Source organism: Podarcis liolepis, assembly GCF_965112155.1.
Source record: "Podarcis liolepis genome assembly, chromosome: 12".
In the NCBI taxonomy this organism is placed as follows: Eukaryota; Metazoa; Chordata; class Lepidosauria; order Squamata; family Lacertidae; genus Podarcis; species Podarcis liolepis.
In genome coordinates this window covers 36,356,607-36,372,706 of record NC_139563.1, presented here as the reverse complement: position 1 = coordinate 36,372,706, position 16,100 = coordinate 36,356,607, and the positions used below count along the sequence as shown (strand labels likewise).

General features: G+C 40.8%; 1 protein-coding gene across 4 annotated transcripts; it reads right to left on the bottom strand.

The window, feature by feature from the left end:
- Nucleotides 1-874: 874 nt before the first annotated feature.
- CBX3 (chromobox 3) lies at nucleotides 875-15,901 on the bottom strand. Of its 4 annotated transcripts, XM_083468623.1 has the most exons (7): nucleotides 15,761-15,901; nucleotides 14,024-14,074; nucleotides 13,757-13,819; nucleotides 7,670-7,812; nucleotides 6,244-6,409; nucleotides 5,442-5,536; nucleotides 875-4,080 (listed from the first exon to the last, which is right to left on the bottom strand). In XM_083468623.1, exons 4-7 carry the CDS (start codon nucleotides 7,804-7,806, stop codon nucleotides 3,954-3,956), a joined length of 525 nt encoding a protein of 174 aa, XP_083324749.1. In that variant the 5' UTR covers nucleotides 7,807-7,812; nucleotides 13,757-13,819; nucleotides 14,024-14,074; nucleotides 15,761-15,901; the 3' UTR covers nucleotides 875-3,953. The 4 variants fall into 4 exon arrangements, with proteins under 4 accessions (XP_083324749.1, XP_083324747.1, XP_083324748.1 ...); XM_083468621.1 differs by lacking the exon at nucleotides 13,757-13,819; XM_083468622.1 differs by lacking the exons at nucleotides 13,757-13,819; nucleotides 15,761-15,901 and adding an exon at nucleotides 15,539-15,690.
- Nucleotides 15,902-16,100: the final 199 nt, after the last annotated feature.

Genomic DNA, 16,100 nt, shown 5'->3' with positions numbered 1-16,100 from the left:
ATGCACTTAGCAGAGTAACATGCACAAACAAGAGCTTGTTTGCATGTGCAGAAAGCAGCAACTGTGTAGCAATTACCATTTAATTCAAAGGCTGGAGGGGAAGAACTGTAAATTATCTGATGTTGCAGAATTAAGTCTTTACCAATATGGCCCAAGCCTATCTCTGCAATAACCACTCACCTGCATAACTTTCAGCAAAAAATGAATTATCATCCAGAGATTGAAAACTATACGGATGCCGTGGCCAAGGTAGCTTTTCCTTTCTATGTTCACAAAAAGAATGTGATTTTTATTCATGCACCCTGCCATCTAGAAATGTGAAGCCTTCCCTGCCCATCCACCCCCCCACCCCAACTAGCCAGGTTTGAAACTGCAGCTGCTGAAGTGGAGCAGGACTTTTGCATGACGCTAAAATATGGGAGATGGTGTTTTAGGAAGCTATCCTGTCCCAAGATGGGTGGAATTAATCTTTGTGCACACAGCAAGCAGGTTACTCGCACACAACTTTCACCTACTCACTTGTAAAACTAATTACAGATAGGTAGCCGTGTTGGTCTGCCATAGTCAAAATAAAAAGATTCCTTCCAGTAGCACCTTAAAGACCAACTAAGTTAGTTCTTGGTATGAGCTTTTGTGTGCATGCACACTTCTTCAGATACGTATCTGAAGAAGTGTGCATGCACATGAAAGCTCATACCAAGAACTAACTTAGTTGGTCTTTAAGGTGCTACTGGAAGGAATTTTTTTATTTTGTAAAACCAATTCATTCATACACTCTTAAGGTTTGGGTCCCAAAGCATATATATCTGCAACACGAACACTGTTGGGCAGCACCAAAAGACAGGGAAAAATAAGGATGGGAGCAACAACAGGAGCAAGGAAATGTTTTATTGAAATGTAGGGAGTCAATTCCACATATGAAAACCTTATTTTTTCCAATACCATATTTAGAAGACTCAATTGTCTCATAAATGAAATGTTCCATTTTAGCCATTTTATCACTTCGGAGATACTTGATGCATTGTAGCTCACTTTGACCAGTTTTGAGAATTCTTGTTAAAACCAACTCATGTACTGACCCGACAAGGGAAAGCACAATAATACTTAAGTCAGTAAAAAAAAAGCTCACATTTACCACCTTGTATTCCAAGGGGCTTCAGACTGTTAAGTTTACTACATCTCGTTACAGTAATCTTCCCATCAAGCAGTAACACATTGAATCAATAGAAAGTTTTTCTAAAGAAGGAACTGGGTGCATCCTTTCCTTTTCTGACTGTAGCAATGCAGATGAAAATGTCTACTAGGAAGCTGGAATTTAAGGGCAGTCCAGGTATCTCAAAAACTTTTCACTGCCCTGTGCACAGCTCGTTTTAAATTTAGTTGCTATTGTAAAGTTGGCATCTTGAAATTTAAACACTCTCATTTCAGCACTAGTGGGGTTTGTTTTTGTTTTTTTTACATGAATTTATTTGTTGCTTATTCTATCCTTACCAAGAAAATTCTGTGCATACTGGCAGGTAAATCCCTGACACCCTAGTATGCATTTTGGTCCTAATATGCTACAGTATTATTAAAAAAGAAAATAAAGTTGTTTTCTCAAATGATCATGTTGATTGAATATTATCAAGATTGAGACTGGAACAAGTTTTATTTCAAAAACTGCCATTTACCTACCAATCCTAAAAATAGGTGAAACCCAATTTCTATGGCTAATGGTTTTGCTGCATTTTATGGAATGCCATTTCTAAAATAGGACCAGTACAACTCCTGTAACACCAGTGCATTGGGGAACCTGCTTAGTAAAGACAGCTTATGATGAATAATCACCTGCAGAAGAGGAATACATAACAGCTTTATGATGGTGATTATCCCCATTTTAAAAAATATTTTATTACCTAAAAAATAATAATTTAGTTTTATCAGTTGCATTCATCCCATAAAACAATTATAATCATGTAAATAAAAGGACTGCAATGGTGCTGCCTCAGCACATCTCTGCCATATTCCACACTGGTGGGGTCTGAAGAGAGGTCAGTATGATTAAGAAGCATAAGAAAACAGGGTTCAAAATTATACCAGAAATCCACATGTATACAACAGGTTCCCCTCTTCAGACCTTTCCCTCTGCTGTGGCCTATGTCAAAGTTTCAATATGGTTCTACCTGCATGAGTGCAATCCAGCTCTCTTCTTCATACCATTATAATCATAATATTGGAAGAATAACCTTATATGGACAAAGACTGGCAAGGGATATGATTCAGCCATTGTGTGCAGCCCCTTTGTTGTGATTACAATTCAATGAATTAGAAAGCATAAAGCTACTGTATCAGTGGCTTGAATGGCCAAATTATATATTTATACACATGTGTATATACACATTGCTAGTATTTCCATGTGCGTGTAAAGGAGGGAACGATTCAAAATTGCTATTCACATATACAGACGTACCTTGGAAATCGAATGGAATCTGTTTCGGAAGTCTGTTCGACTTCCAAAACATTCAGGAACCAAGGCGCGGCTTCTGATTGGCCGCAAGAAGCTCCTGCAGCCAATCGCCGCGGAAGCCCCACTGGACGTTCAGCTTCCAAAAGAACGTTTGAACACCGGAACAATCATTTCTGGTTTTCAATCATCCGGGAGCCAAAACGCTCAGCAACAAAGCTGTTCGAATTCCAAAGTGTGACTGTACTGTGTAAAGGCCATATGTGAACTTAGGTATACACTTCTTCTGTAATGCAAGGCAAAAGAGCATCCAGAAATTTGCTCCACCTGCAGTTAAATCAGCAGCGAGAGACAGTGAGTTTAGCTCACTTTAGAAAAAAGTTATTTTCACAGCACTATTATACATACTGGGTTGTTTCTCATGAAGTCACTGCACAAAATCAACAATTGGTATGTTTTTAGGAACTAGCCCATATTGCATAGAATCATAGAGTTGGAAGGGACTCTGAGGGTCATCTAGTCCAACCCCCTGCAATGCAGGTACGGGGATCAAACCTGCAACCTTGGTGTTATCAGCACCATGCTCTAACTAGCTGAGCTATGCTGTTGTGTTGCACGCATCATGCCAGAGCAGTCTGTATTATGGCCCTAGGTAAAAACATGGCTTTGTATCCTCTCACACACTTCTGCCAAACTCATCTCAATCTGGAGTATACACCTTAGAAACCAAATTGCTTTGACTGGAGAAATGGCAACCAAGTCTGGACATTGACCTTCTAGAAACTGAGAAATGTAATATTGTTCATGATCCAGTTAGGTCAAACTTAAAAGCATGCTACTGGAGATTTGTATGGCCACCTGAAACAAAAGTTAGTTTATTCTAAGACACAAGCCAAGGAAAGTTGTGGGCAAAACAGTAGGGGTCATGCAAAATCTCATTGCAGTAATTCTGCTTGGTGAACGTTGTACCAGTGCTTTTATTGGAGAATGCTATTTTTCTGAAGATTCTTAAGCTTATCACTGTTTGGAAAACAAGGAACAATAATATAAAACTATTTTATTGATAAGTGTTCACCAGTATTTACAATAAAGTAAATAATATACAGCCTGCACCTTCCACTTACTAAAAAGTTTTTACCTGGTCCCTTAAGAACCAAGTAGCCACAAATACTAAAGACTTGAAAGGACTAAACTGGGGGAAAGATGCATGCACAACAGTCGTAGAGAACTACAAAAACACTTGTGAATTTGATCAATCTGCCATTAGGGTTCACTATTAACTATCAAGTTTTATAAAACACTTTGCCTAAAATGAAGAAAGCAGTACCAAATACTCTCCTGTAATAAAACAAAGCAAATAGCACAAACTCTTTTTTTTCTTTTTGTTTATGCAAAACACATTACTTCAAAAATAATCAAACTTGTCTCATTAAAACGTAGCTTTCAACATTTCTGGTAAGTTATAATCATACATATGTAAAAAAAGGGGGGAGGGGGATAACTCAAACAATTATTGCGCTTCATCCTCTGGGCATGAGTGCCAGGTTAGTCGTTCTTCATAAAAAGCAATTACAATCTGAGGGCATTTAACATTTGCTTCTTTGGCGAGCACCAGGTCTGCTTCATCAGAATCTTTCCTGTTTTAAGAAAAGAACATGCATTCAGGATTTCGTGAGCCTGCAGTCTGAAGTACCGCTACTCGACCTTTTCAGTAGTAGTTATGCACACAACCCAATCCTAGACACATTTATGCAAAAGTTTGTCTGATTTAATGCAGCAGACCTTTATTCCCAGGCAAGCATGTACATGATTATCATAGACCAGGGGTCTATGCGGCCCAATCGCCTTCTCCATCCGGCTTACGGATGACATGAGTAGAATGTGTCCTTTTAAGTGGTTTAAGTCCTTTTATTTAAAATGCATCTCTGGGTTATTTGTGGGGCATAGGCATTCATTCATCCCCCATATATATATATATATATTCATATTCCGGCCCACCACATGGTGTTAGGGACAGTGGACCGGCCCATGGCTGAAAAAGGCTGCTGACCCCTGTTATAGACTTATCATTAAAAGAGTCAAAGGAATTCAGAATTCCTGCTCTAATTATTCAAAGTTTGCTTAACTGAGAATCTTGGGCAGTGGCAGCTCTTCAAAGGGGGGGGGGGCATACTAGGTATCTCTTCCCATTTGTAACAAAACCTAAGTTGCTGTTCACTGGGTGTCTTATGCCATCAGTAAAGCAAAATAAAAAAATTCCTTCCAGTAGCACCTTAAAGACCAACTAAGTTAGTTCTTGGTATGAGCTTTCGTGTGCATGCACACTTCTTCAGATACACTGAAACAGAAGTTGCCAGATCCTTCTATATAGTGAGAAGGTGGGGAGGGGTATTACTCAGAAGGGTGGTGCTACTGGAAGGATTTTTTTTTATTTTGACTATGGCAGACCAACACGGCTACCTATCTGTAATCAGTAAAGCAGTCATTTGGAAATGAGAGGTAAAGTAGTCAATAGTAACTGTTGGGGGAGATTTCTGAATGTAGCTGCTAATGCTGCAGGAGTAAGTAGGCCTTTGTTTCAAGAAAACATGAATAAAACTGAGCTGCAAGTGTGTAGCTATGGTCTTTGGAGTAGGAATTCAGTCTTAAACTGTAACAATTTAAATAATCATACATAAAAGTACAGTAAGAACTAAATACCAGCAATAGTGGTTTAAGTTTGATAGAGGTGGTAACAAAATAGGCTAGGGCTCTCTTCAGTTTAAAGCCTAGTACTAGTTAGTTTGGTACTAAACAGCAACAAGAGTGCTTTTAAGTTTTCTAAACTCCTTAAGTAGTAAAGGACCAAAATTACCAATGCTCAGAGGGAGGACCAACCCAACTACCAACAGTCTTTACATCCTATCAGTCAGTTTATAACAGGAAAATTATATTCTTTATCAAGGTCAGTCCAAGACACACTTTGCACTGCTGCTGAAATTTCCATTCTACCACTTACCATTTCATAAGAAACATAAGTTCCCCACTACTGTCTGTGGCTCCAATTATTCGCTCAGGATCAAGACCTCTTGCAAATCCCCTGGGTTTATCAACCTGTTTGATTAAATATGGAGTAACATTTAAATACGTTCCAACTACTGTAGAAAAGCTGCCATAGAACACACAAATCCCCTCAAAGGTCTTCCAGAATTTCAGCAAAAAATAATAATAATAAATGACACCAAGCTTTCAGTTCTTTTACCCATCCATTGTTTCATTTCACTTTCCATGAACATACTGATAACTTCACAGTACTAAAATATTAACTTTCTGCAGATCAGAAGACATTTTTAGAAACTTTTCAGAATGAATGTTAAAGAGCATACCAAGATGTAACCTAGTACAAGCAGCTTGCAAAACTGGGCTATAACAGCTCTTAGGAGATATTTAAGTTTGTATTCATCACATGTTAAAAGCTGCATGGCTAACCACTATATTATGATTTTATACCAACCTTTGTTCAAGGAACCGAGGATACGTTACATCAGGAATAGGGAGCCTATAGCCTTCCAGATTTTGTCGGGCTAAAAACTCCTCAGTACTGCAATCATGACCATTGGACAAGATGATGGAAGTTGTATCCCATCCACCAGGTCACCACCATGCCTAGCACACCTGCTTCTCCCACACCTGCAGGGTATCTTCCCTTAAATGGCTGAACAGGCATTTGAACCTGGGTGTTACTGACCCTAGTCCAACACACTAACCACTACACCTCATCAATGTATTTTAGGAGAAATCCAAACACCAAACCAACTTACAGACTCTCTTTTTTTCTTTGATTTGCTGTCATCAGACTCACTATCGGAAAGAGATTTTCTTTTGGCGCCCTCTGTCTTTTCTTTACCAGCTTTCTGGGAACTCAGAAAAGCTTCTATTAACTCTGGACAATCCAAGTTTTCTTCTGGTTCCCATGTGTTATCGGCACTGAAACATAATTCATGAAAAAAAGAATGGAAGTAATTAGAAATCTGGATCAGATGGCCAAACTCTATTAAGTCGAACCACCCACCCTAACAAAATGCTAAATTGTGCTCAGTTATTAAAGACACTGAAGTCATATTTCTCTGCAATTTAATTTTATGTGGGCCAACTTGGGTCACAACAGATTCTGTAAAAATATTTCCAACCTACTTGTGTACAATCATTTAGACTTAAGATTATGGGGAAATGGTCATGGGTTACCCACGTGTTTTTGGATGTTTCTAGACTTAGGGCGAGTTTCTAGTCTTTCACAAGCGCCAGGAGAAATGAATCAATATTTTTCTGTTCCTGGTAAACTAGACTTTTGTTTTTAAAAACCTTGGAATGCTTACTTTGGTCAACGCTGCTATATTGCTATTTATAGTAGAGAAGTAGCATGTTTAGCTCAATAACAAAGCAAGATTCTAGAAAAACATATGCTTGTTAATTATGCATAACTGGGACAGACTATGTTACACTTTATAAAAGCTTGCAAACTAGATGGGGTGAGAGAAGAGGTCTTGCACTCAACAAGGACCAGTACACTAAGAAACATTTTCAGCAAGATGTATAGAATTGACTGAGAAGAAAAAAGCAGATTATTTTTGTAGTTAAGATTTGTAACCTTTTGACTAATGTGTGTTAACAAAGATGGCAGCATGGTTCTTGACCATATTAATTCAGTTTTAATTTCTAGTTCAATCAGCAGCTTTTGGATTACAGTGGTACCTCTAGTTAAGAACTTAATTCGTTCTGGAGGTTCACTCTTAACCTGAAAATGTTCTTAACCTGAGGTACCACTTTAACTAATAGGGCCTCCCACTGCTACCGTGCAATTTCTGTTCTTATCCTGAAGCAAAGTTCTTAACCCGAGGTACTATTTCTGGGTTAGTGGAGTCTGTAACCCGAGGTACCAATGTAGTTATAGTCGGGTGTCAAATGACACATACTGCCAATAGTGAAGGGAGGTATTGCCATCGGTAGCATGGGCTGAAGAGGCGTCCACACAGCCAGAGCTGTTTTTATTTTTTACTACAGCCCACCATACAGCTATTATTAATTTAAATCATTTCTAAACAGGCCAGTCAGAGTATTACAGGGAAAAGTGATTCTTTTTGCCTACGTGGTTCTTTCAAAATGTTTTCAGCTCTACACATGGAATTGTGGCCTACACCCCCAACCAACCAAGCACTGAAAATAGTAGTTCTGAATGAAGCTCCTTACTCAGTAAATCCTTTCCATTTCAAGAAGTACTCAACCTTGCCATTAACTACACGCCTGTCCAGGACTTTCTCCACAACGAATTCTTCAGGTTCTGTTTCTTCAACTTTTTTGCCTTTGCCATTCTGCTTTTTCCCCATTTTATGCTACAAAACAAAATCATTCGAAAAGATGTATTTTAACAGTTATACTGCTATTTGATTCTAGGTCTACAGGACTTAGATTCTCATGGAAAATTTCGTATTTTGCTCAGTGAGAGAACAAATTATTGTAAAAAGAACCCTTCTGGGTCAATGAAGTTAATTCCAAATCTCTTTTGCAATGAATTCTAAATCCTTTTGTTTGAAAAAAATGTTTGCTATTTTGTTCCATATAGCTTATTGCCATTCACTTTGTACAGATGGGTATTAAAAGATACTGTATAAAAAGTAAGCTTTAAAAATGAATTTTGGGAAGGCACATAGAAGATAGAAGGATGAGCTTCTTTAGTTTTTTAAATTACTTGCATACATCTTAGACCAATAGTCTTCAACTTTTTCAGACCTACCTTCAATTGAAACATGCATTTGGGAACCCATTTCTTAAATTTTACTACAAATAGCAAAATTTTCACTTTATATTGTGGTAGTGCTGCTGCTGCAAGCCACCTTTGATCAGTTAACAACCCAGTAGTGGGTCCTGAGCCATTAGTTGAAGACCAGTGAGTTATATATGCCTTGTTAATAGCAATTCAACAACAGTTAATAGCAGCTTGAGCATTTTTCAGATGCTAAATCTGAAACATTTATTTAACAATTACATCCATGCATGATTTTGACTTTCATTATGGACAGCAGAACATACATGTGCAAAAACATACTTGTGCAAAAGTTTCAGAGTTGTTCTTGATAAAGCTAGGTTGAAACTTTGTGTTTACTGTTCACTAATACAAATGCCTATTACATTGCTGGAACTTTATAAATCAAGCACAGCACACTTTAAATAAGACTGAAAATCACTTTAAGCTCCACTTAACAGCCAAACATTCAGATAACAAAGTACTACATCCACATCATCCTCAAAGCATTCCAACTTCAGTAATGCACAATTTAGTGTAACAGGATTATTATTTTTCCAAATTTTCCCTATGCATTGGCTTGAAACCAGTATATTAGTGTCATGCTAAAAGTGCTGCAGTTCAAGAGTCAAGTGCAGAATGGCAGACAAGAGTTTTGGAAGCACTCCGTAGGCAGTGTTCGAAACTCACCTTGTTCAGGCACATTTTGTGACAGGTAATTTCATTAGTGCAAGCAGTTTCTGAGCTCTGGGCACAATAATGCACCTAAGACTTCACATTAAAACTACAGAGTAGAAGGAAAGAAAGACCTTTTTCTGCCTTTCCACTTCCAATTACTCTCTGAAGATTGGAGAAGAGACCCTCTGAAGAATATTAGGTGGTGGGCAAGGGAAGGACTAGATCAGGGGTGTCCAACTGGTCGACCCCTGGATGATCGTTGTTGATCGATGGCGGGATCCCTATTGCTCGTGTTGTTTAGAATTATGATTCCGCCCCCTCCCCAATGGTCTTTCCCTGCATCGTGTTTAGTGTGTGTTCCTTTGTTGTCTGCTGTAGCTCTGCATTCGTCTCTTAGCAGCTGTTATTGGTGAGCAATTTATTTGAATTTTGCACATTTAGAAGTCTGACCTACTCCTCTAAAAAAAGCTCTCAACAACTTTGACCTGCCCCCCTAAAATGGGTAGATCACTGCTAGCCCCCCCCAAAGTAGATCACAGTCTCTTGGGAGTTGGACATCCCTGGTCTAGAACATGTGAAAAATGAACGCAATATTTTAGCTGCAGTTCATTCATTTTCAGCTTTGTATTCTTGTTATAAAACACGCACTGAAGGTGCCCTTTAGCTCCTAGTTCTCATATCTCAGTTTCTAACACCATCCTTAGGCATTCAAAATAGCAAACATGAGGAAATCATGTTGTATATTGATCACCAAACATTCCTTTGGAGAAAACTAGATTGAAGGAAGAAATGGCCATGATTCAGAAATCCCATGTTCTGTCAGCTCTATAATAATATACTTGCTTTTCTTGAGTGCCAGATGGCAAATGTCTTTTGATACTCAGTTAAGTGTCAAAAGCAGCTTGACAGAGGTATTATATAGGAAATCACCTATTCAAAATGGGTATGGCAGAAATGAAAAAAATACATGTGTACAAGAACACTGCACATAATATGCCCAAACAGGCAATGTTAATGTCTTTTGCCCTCCAAGTGCTACCAAGATTACAAAGGGAATGCGAATATGTGGAGACGTTTCCATCAGTTAAGACTGCCAGTGTGTGGAGGTTGTTTCCTCTCTAACTATGGGAATTTCAGAGATAATACAAAACTAGCAGTTATACTGTCATATCCCTGAAAACATTTCGAATAAAGCACAAAAGAAATCAAAAGTTTACGAATATATGCATGCCATATTACTAATTAAGTCTGCATTGACACTCTACATGACACGCCAGCACTGACATGCATTGATCATTCATGTCCGATCTTGCATGTGAGGAGGGGGCATACACCAGTCTGTCAAATAGACATATAGCATTTTAAGCTCTTGGCGGAGTGGAGGGATTTGCAATTCATGTTATCCCTTCCTTAGAAACTATGCACTGATACAATGAGTTCTCAATTTTCAAACTGCACCCTCAGTTAAAAGCTCAACTGTTGATCTAGATTTATTTTTAAAAAATATTCCCAGCATATTTTTAAGCAACTGATACATAATTAAAATTTATGCATACTAATAATGGCATACCATTGTACAATGTAATAATATATTACGTAAGACCTATACTGTAGATAGATATGTGAAAGCAAATGGAAAAAAGCTGAGAATTATTGAATGGGGACATTATCTCTCTCCTCCTCCTCCCCTCCCAAAGGAAAATTTTGGGGGAACACTGAAAAAACTCTATCATCTACTCTTTGCAATTAGTTAAATGCACCAATACTTTTAGAGATGCAACGCTATGTGTGAGCAGGAAGCACCATGATGAGCCAGAAAAAGCATACAAGACCCAGTGCTTACTGGGCAATAGTATGCATTGTTAGGAGTTAAGCACTCATTTAGGAGTTGTAAACACTTGCAAATTTCTAGGTTCCCCAAAAGCATTGTTCTGTGAAAATCCCATAATTTTCTTTCTGTATGGAATACTGCTATCGGGAATGATGAGAGTATCATGCAGAGACACAGAAAGAATTTTCTCTTAATTTACAACCTTCACAGCCTGTTTGAAACTGTTGGTTTTTTTTAAAGCTTAAGTTCACAATTCAATGTTTTTGGAGATCCACTTTTTTTACAGATCCTGAAGGAGTTTTAAACTCTGAAATGTGAAGAGCAAGAACAAAATAAATAGCGCCAGAACTTGTCTCTTCCATTTCCTGTCTCCTCACCTGGGAGTAAAACCAAATGGGTGTGTTTTCTGCGTAAACATCCCTTGGATTGATATGTAATTTAATAAATACAGTAAATAGGACAACTGCTAGATCAATGATGGATTTTATGATCTTAAAACAGTAAAATAAGCTTAGGTTTGACAGCAAAGCCAGTATTGCGTCCATATTTAACCCGTCCCCACTGAATTCCATTTTCCCAAACAAAAAATGAGTATTTTTCCTCCATAACTTCAAATTTCTAGAAACCCTACATCTCTAAATTTACTTACTGAATCTTACAGACACAACTAATTTTTACTATTGAATTCCCATTACCACCTGTCTTAAGAGATCACTTTCCTCTCTCAGGAACCGCTGCTCCAGAGAAGCGGACACGGAGCAATGGATCCAAACTACAAGAAAGAAGATTCCACCTAAACATTAGGAAGAACTTCCTGACAGTAAGAGCTGTTCGACAGTGGAATTTGCTGACAAGGAGTGTGGTGGAGTCTCCTACTTTGGAGGTCTTTAAGCAGAGGCTTGACAACCATATGTCAGGAGTGCTCTGATGGTGTTTCCTGCTTGGCAGGGGGTTGGACTCGATGGCCCTTGTGGTCTTTTCCAACTCTATGATTCTATGATCATACTCCTAGTTCAGCACCTTCTAAATTGCATGCCAAGGGCCAATACTGCTCCAGGAGAGGGGCTGAAGTGTACCTTGAAAAATGAAGCTACTATGTTGGCTGCATCCTTGTTCCATACTTGGTAGATTGAGGAGGGGCAAAGGCAGCACTGATTCTCTCCTCTCTTTAGTAATATATGTGCAGCAAAACATTATCCCAGGGAAAAAAGAATTTGACGCATCGGACTACATGATCACAAGTCCCTAAGTGTTGGCTGGCCTGGCCTCTGTTATCTAGCAGTGCCTCATCTAAATCCGTGGGACTTACCACAGAGTAGATTTGCACAGAACTGAGCTGTTGGTACCTCACCTTGCTCTGTATTTCTGCTTGAGGCCAGAAATTATCCCTAGTGCTGCTTCCCCAGCTCCAAAAAGCGATGGGGACAAGATACCCGAAAGTGCTTCAGACACACAGTGCTACTTGGGGACACTGACTTCCCTTCCCTTCTGGCTGCAAACGTGGAAGGGAGGAAAGTAAGAATTCATTTGGGTGCTAGGAAGCCAAGGAACTCAATGTACATTTGTTACCATGCAAATCATTCTAGCTTCTTTCTCCAGCTCCAGAGGTAAAAGGGACTGATTTGTGCAGTTGGTGACACATGCTACATCTTGTAGGACCATAGCCATTCTAACGATCATCTTCAACTAGGAGCTAGAGAAGCACATGGATCTTCCCTCAAGTTGTGTTAAGCTTGCAAGAGTGAGGAAGGATGTCCATTATGTCAGTGCTTCTCAAACTATCTGATGTGGTGGATGGGCAACATTTCCCAATTCCAACCTGGACTATGGTGGAGTTGCCTTGGACCAGCAGCTGATCAAGGACCACCACTTTGAATAGTACTGCATTATGCTACAAAGTTAACTAAAGCACGGGAATTCCCAAAAATATTCCTACTGCTTAGAAACGCAGCTTCATCCTTGACTGAGTGAACACAGGCAATAAGCGGGCAGGCCACCATCCTGTACAGTCGTACCTCTTGATATGTTTGCTTCATGATACGTTTTTTTCAAGTTGTGTCCTGCGGCGACCCAGAAAGGGTTACTTCTGGGTTTTGCCACTCACATGTGCGCAGACGCGCAAAATGACGTCATGCGCAGAAGCGGCGAATCATGACCTGTGCGTACACAGACGCAGGTTGCGAATGGAGCTCTGGAATGGATCCCGTTCGCAACCAGAGGTCCCGCTGTAGTTGCAAAAAACATGTGCCAAATTTTCAAGGTGCAGATCCAGGAAGCACGTATACATTTATCAGTTTAAGTGTAAGAATGAAGGGTGACAGTTAATTCAGAAGGAAAAATATAACTAAGCCATATTGATGCATTAAAACTCTGGAAATTAGGGGGCACCAGGGTCCTGCCTCTTCTGCCCTGTCCCCACTGCCCTCCACACATTGGAGGACAAAGGTCTGCAGTACTTGTGCTCCTCATGTGCAGGGTTCTAAATCACATTACACCTTACACAAGGTGTGGAGGCTGTGTACCAGTGCAGGTAGCAGGGCCAGCAAGTGTCTCACTCTCCCCTTTGCATGATTCCAACCATCAAAAGGCTTCCTGAACAGGTCTCTTGTGTCCCAGGCATCCAAGTGTTTAGAAAGTGTTTAGAAAACAACCTCAATTAAACCAAGACCTCCAACTCTGACCTTATGTCAAGTGTTTTAGTATGTGCTGGAATCATTATCAGTTATATTAAATGATCATATGCAAACAAACCATGGCTTACATACCTACCACCTGTGAAGACAAGGCAAGCCCAAGAGGCTCAGTGGTTTAGACTACAGCACCACCCACGTCCCTTAGGTATGTTGCTACCACAATATAATTGTTAATATAAACTGGAACTGGCACTTAAATAGATTGCAATCTACCACCCACACAATACCATTTCCTCAAGTGAAACGTACATCATTACCTCTATAAAACAGAGGTGAGGAATTGAATCATGTATCAGGCTTCAATAACAAAACACATCGCTATAAAAATTTACTTCAGAGTGGTTTCCAGCAACCTTACTTGTTGATATCCAATGCAGCCATACTCAGAAGATGCACTGAAATCAATGGATTTATGTTACTTGAGCCAAATGAGTCCAAGTCATTTGGATATCACCCACTTTCAGTGTCTGGTTTTTTTGGAAAATAATGCTGGGGAGGGGAGATGTGGATGTATCTTTTTACACAGAGATGCCAACTTAATAAATCTGAAGAAATCTGGTGGTAAAATCCTTACATATTTTAGGTGGTCATGAACTTACCAATGTAGATTTATTGGTGGCCATTTTTATTGCAGACTTGCTGAGCTTTTACTAGAAAAATGCATGACAAAAGGAATGTTGCATTACTCAGAGAAAGGCATCTCGGTACAAGTATGGTCCTTCTTCTATCCAGGTGATGGGGAAAAAACTATTTCAAGTACATTAATAGAGTATTAAATTAAACCTCCATTATGCTAGTTATTATTTGGGATAACAGTTACCTACAATACATTATATGCCTTTTCACTAGTCAAATCACACACATCCTGAGTTAGCACTAAAAAATAAAGTTTGAAGGAACTTGTTATTTTGAAAATCTCTAAGACAACAAGTTATAATGAAATAAAATCTTCAACTGTAAGGTATATTACGGAATCCTGAATCCATTTGTATGTACTTAGATCAGTGGTAGATGCAACCATTCAAGAAGATTCAGGATTAGTCTATTAATCAGCAGTACATCTACTATATAGGTGACCACTGCACCTTTTGACACATAACTTTACACATAAACTGTACAATAAAACATTTTGCCAATTCCAAAACATTAGATAAGTAAATACAAAATACTTTCTCAAATTCTGCAGTTCTGATTCATGGCGTTTCCTCTGCAGAGCTATAAAAGTAGCATCACAGCCATGAGATTCAGCAAAGCAAGGGAGAGACCAACCCCCTCCCTCCTTCCCCGCAGCTCTCTTGCACTCAGCAATCCTGAGCGCCTCCCACCACCACCACCTTGCAGGAGATAAGATATCATAGGACAATTTCAAGCCAGGCCAATCGTGCTTCCATTTAGGAGAAAGGAAAGAAAAGAAACCCGGAACGCGAGAGCAACAAAGGCCTGTTGCAAAGAAATGAAAGCTAAAATAGGTCTTAATAGCACGAGGTGAGCGCGCAAGGGGGAAGGAAAGCAGACCCAAACGGGCCTCTCCCATCACCAAGAACATGAGAAGGCAAAGATGCAGGATCGGCTGCGGTGGAAAGCGCCATATCACCGCGTCGTTCAAGACGACTTCCTGCCGCCGCCGTCGCCGCCCCCTCTCTTCGACGAGCTTGAAAAGACACCGCCACGCTTTGACCCCCCCATCTGCAACCCCAACGCCACCCCCATCCAAGGCACTGAACCTTCATCTATATCTATAGATCTATAGAAGTCCACGCTTCTGATCTCTGCTTTGTTCGCGGCCTGTGCCTCCTCCTCCTCCCATCACCATTTGCTGATTCTTTTTCTTTTTTTTGAGGGGAAAAAAGCGGGAGCGGAGTGAGAAACAGCCCCCGGCTACAATCCCCTTTAGGACACCAACTAGGGAGCAAGCGATTTTTAAACTTCAGAAGTGAAGGCCCGAGGCGGGGTGGGGATGCGTGGTCATCGTCCTCTTCCCCCACCCCCACCTCCAAACAAATAGCCCCCAAAGCGGGTTCGGGGATGGGAAAGGCCTAGCTGGTAGGAGCACTTGTGGGGGTTTTGGTTTTTTTTAAGGCCCCACAAGGCGCGGAAACGGCGGCGGCCCAAACCTGAGGCGGGAGGAGCGGGGTGGGGAAGGGAAAGCGGCCACGCCTGAGCCTCCCTCACAGAGTTACATAAAACATAATCCTAATAATGAGGGAAAGAAGAGAGGCGCCCTGGTTCCCCCCCCCACCCCTCGCCATCCTGTTATTCCGAACGGCCGTTAGAAGAGGGGGGGGAGGAAATAGGAAAGTGAGGCGGGGGGGGTGAAGAAAGCGAAAGATACGGACTTCCAATGGTGTGCACAGCGGCGCTCGGCTCCCGCGAAGTCTCCTGGCTCCCGGCGCGCACTGAGGCGGCGGCAACGGCAGCAGCTACATCTGAGGGGGCGGGGAGTGCGCGCGCGAAGCGGAAGGGCAGGGAGGGAAAGAGGAGGGGGGCGGGGAGGGAGCCGCAGCCAAGGGCGGGAGCGCGGAGGGGGGCTGGGCAGGTTTTTTTTCCCCCTCGGCGCCGCTGCGCAAGGAAGCAGAGGCTCCGCCCTCTTTCGTTCCCGCCCTTCGCTGCTGCGCCGCCGTCGACTTCGTCACCGCCGCCGCCGCCCGCGCAGTCGTTAGCCGCTTCACACACTTC

Excerpts from the sequence above, each read along its gene's own strand:
- CBX3 (XM_083468621.1), bottom strand. The coding sequence starts at position 14,047 with ATGGCCACCAATAAATCTACATTG. Across the intron at positions 6,410-7,669 it reads AAATGGAAAGGATTTACTGA|TGCCGATAACACATGGGAAC; the intron begins GTAAGGAGCTTC and ends ATTATGTTTCAG. Across the intron at positions 5,537-6,243 it reads CAAAGAAAAAAAGAGAGTCT|GTTGATAAACCCAGGGGATT; the intron begins GTAAGTTGGTTT and ends TTAATCAAACAG.